The 2,414-nt window shown below is 40.6% G+C and overlaps 1 protein-coding gene and 1 long non-coding RNA gene across 4 annotated transcripts in view; one reads left to right on the top strand and one right to left on the bottom strand.

Annotated features, from left to right (window-relative positions):
• Positions 1 to 2,414, bottom strand: part of LOC128249300 (uncharacterized) — a 150,286-nt gene that overhangs the window by 110,831 nt on the left and 37,041 nt on the right. The gene's annotated exons all lie outside the window — the stretch shown is intronic.
• LOC106867546 (proton channel OtopLc) overlaps positions 1,189 to 2,414 on the top strand; it is a 186,402-nt gene continuing 185,176 nt past the window's right edge. For 2 of the 3 annotated variants that reach the window (XM_014912448.2, XM_014912449.2), the window contains exon 1: positions 1,190 to 1,953. In XM_014912448.2, the coding sequence (XP_014767934.1) occupies positions 1,415 to 1,953 (539 nt within the window). In that variant the 5' untranslated portion in view covers positions 1,190 to 1,414. Of the gene's footprint in view, positions 1,954 to 2,414 lie in introns of all 3 variants that reach the window. The other variant, XM_014912446.2, reaches the window with a different exon arrangement.

Below are 2,414 nucleotides of genomic sequence, written 5' to 3'. Positions count from 1 at the left end.
TATATATATATATATATATATATATATATATATATGTATATATATATACGCCAGCAGCCATGACTTGCTTGAAGAGCCAGTACCAACCACAGGTGAAGTCCCAACAAGAAAGAGACTGAATCGACCCAAAACAAGATATATTTTCGAGGGATTACATCGACCCCAGTGCTCAACTGGTATTCCTTTTCTTCGATCCAGAAAGGATGAAAGGCAAAGTCGAATCTTTTTTTCGGGTATTGAGTACTCTTTTTTATCCGCAGTCAACACTAAACGGAGACATATTGTGTCTGTGTGTGCGTTCGTGCGCGCCTTTTCCAAGCAAATATACATTCTTATATACATACATAACTTGTATATTCAAATACTCTCATACATGTATGTAGAAAATACCCAGAAGCATTTCACAAACGTATGTATATACAAAAATGGATTATTAGGTACACACACGCACACGCACACACACACACACACACACACTCACACTCACACAGACACGTATGCACACTAGCGACAAGACACGTAATTCTCACCTCTATATACTCGTTCCTTAAACATACACAAACATGTAAACACAGGCGTATACGAACGAACACGTTGACATACTGACATGGAAATATATACAGACGGTTACATATTGACACAACACCCATCGCGCGCGAACAAGCATACATATGTATGTACGTACGTATCTATGAATGTATGTATGTATGTATGTATGTTTATTCTTGTGTATATGTGTGTGTATGGACTGTTATTTCTGTGTATTATATATATATATATGTTTCTATGTGTGTGTGTGTGTGTGTGTGTGTGTTTATATACGCGCGCGCACCGATGGGACAGCCACAGGCGCACACAGAGGTCCCATGTTCAGAGAAAGAGAGAAGAAGGAGAAAGAGCGAAAGAGAGAGTGAGAGAGAGGGAGGGGCAAGGGGGTACGAGTGAAACCAACCAACGAAGCAATCACACACACACACGCGCACACACACACACACACACACACGACGTTCACATGCGCGCGCGCGCAAACAGACATGCAGAGGGAGGGACACAAACACTCAGACGCATAGACATGCATGCACACAGACGAACACACAGACACACAAAGACGTACTTGTACAAACACTCACACACACACACACGCAGACGTAGAGACGTATACACACGGATATACATAGAGAGAGGGGGGTGCGGTGGGAGTGATAGAAGCGAGGAAGCAGCAGCCAGTTTGAAAAACGGTGGTAGCATTATTAAAAGTAAGAGAACTCTGATGTTTAGTTGTCAGAGAGTTGTGACGTCCACAAATAAGTCCACTTGAGTTTGTTAGGACAGTAGGACTCTAGCATACAGTACACACACACACACATTTACATCCCTTCCTCAGCGGACCATTACAGCCCCTTACAGACTAAACATGAGGGGTAGTAACGGTCTCCTGTACGGAGGGACGTCCGGATCAAACAGTACGGCCCCAACGTCGAACAGTCGTCGAGACAAAGGACGACGGAGCCCAAGCAATAGCAAAAAAGGGTCGCAGCGACCACACAGCAGTAGTATGCTCCCTCCACCGCCAGACCCTCCTGTTATCAATGCCTCCGACCTGTCCACTTCTACGGACAGTCTCGGTAACGGAGGATACAGCAGTTTCCTTGGATCTGCAAATAATGGACATTATCAAAGAGTCCCTCAGCCCTGCCCCGAGTCAGATGCTGGGGATTGTGACCAACTCGTTGAGGATGTTACTGCACCAAAAGTACCGCCAGCACCACCGATTTATGGAGATCTACAGAACCAACAGAATCTGGATAACCAATATATGGATCATACTAGTTCCTGTTCTTCGGCGTCGAATGAATGTTGGGATGACCCTAGCAACATTTTGGACAATTTACACATGGTCACTATGGCAGACGATACGGCGAGCAGTACCTCAGAATCCGAGGTCACTCAAATGTAAGTAAACTTCAAAACTTTATTCAATATATTACTTGTTCTTGTAATCCGGAATGTTTTGTATTCAAAACCTTAAAAGTGTAAAAAAGTTAAAAAGTTTTTTAAAAAAACTTTTATTTTCTTCCTCACAACTTGGAATGATTAAAAAAAAACATTTCCCAAAATGCTGTTTAAACTCTTTGTTAATCCAAAACTTGGTTTAGTTCTAAACACAAAAGAATAATAATGGTAATAATAATAATAATAACATTCAAAGTTTAAATATCATCAACTTACTTGATATTTTGTGTAGTTGGGGGTTGGTGTTGGAAGGAAAATAGCATTTTCGTTATTAAATTAATAGTTGTGAAAAAAAAAAAATTATTTATCATTTACATTTTGTTTTCATATTATAAAAAAAAATACTCGACTTATTTTACGTGCGAAAAGCTAAAACACAACTTTAGATTTTGTTGACAAAA

This window comes from Octopus bimaculoides, chromosome 13, assembly GCF_001194135.2.
Source record: "Octopus bimaculoides isolate UCB-OBI-ISO-001 chromosome 13, ASM119413v2, whole genome shotgun sequence".
Classification (NCBI taxonomy): Eukaryota; Metazoa; Mollusca; class Cephalopoda; order Octopoda; family Octopodidae; genus Octopus; species Octopus bimaculoides.
Note: the sequence above shows the minus strand (reverse complement) of the source record. Positions and strands in the feature narration are given on the sequence as shown.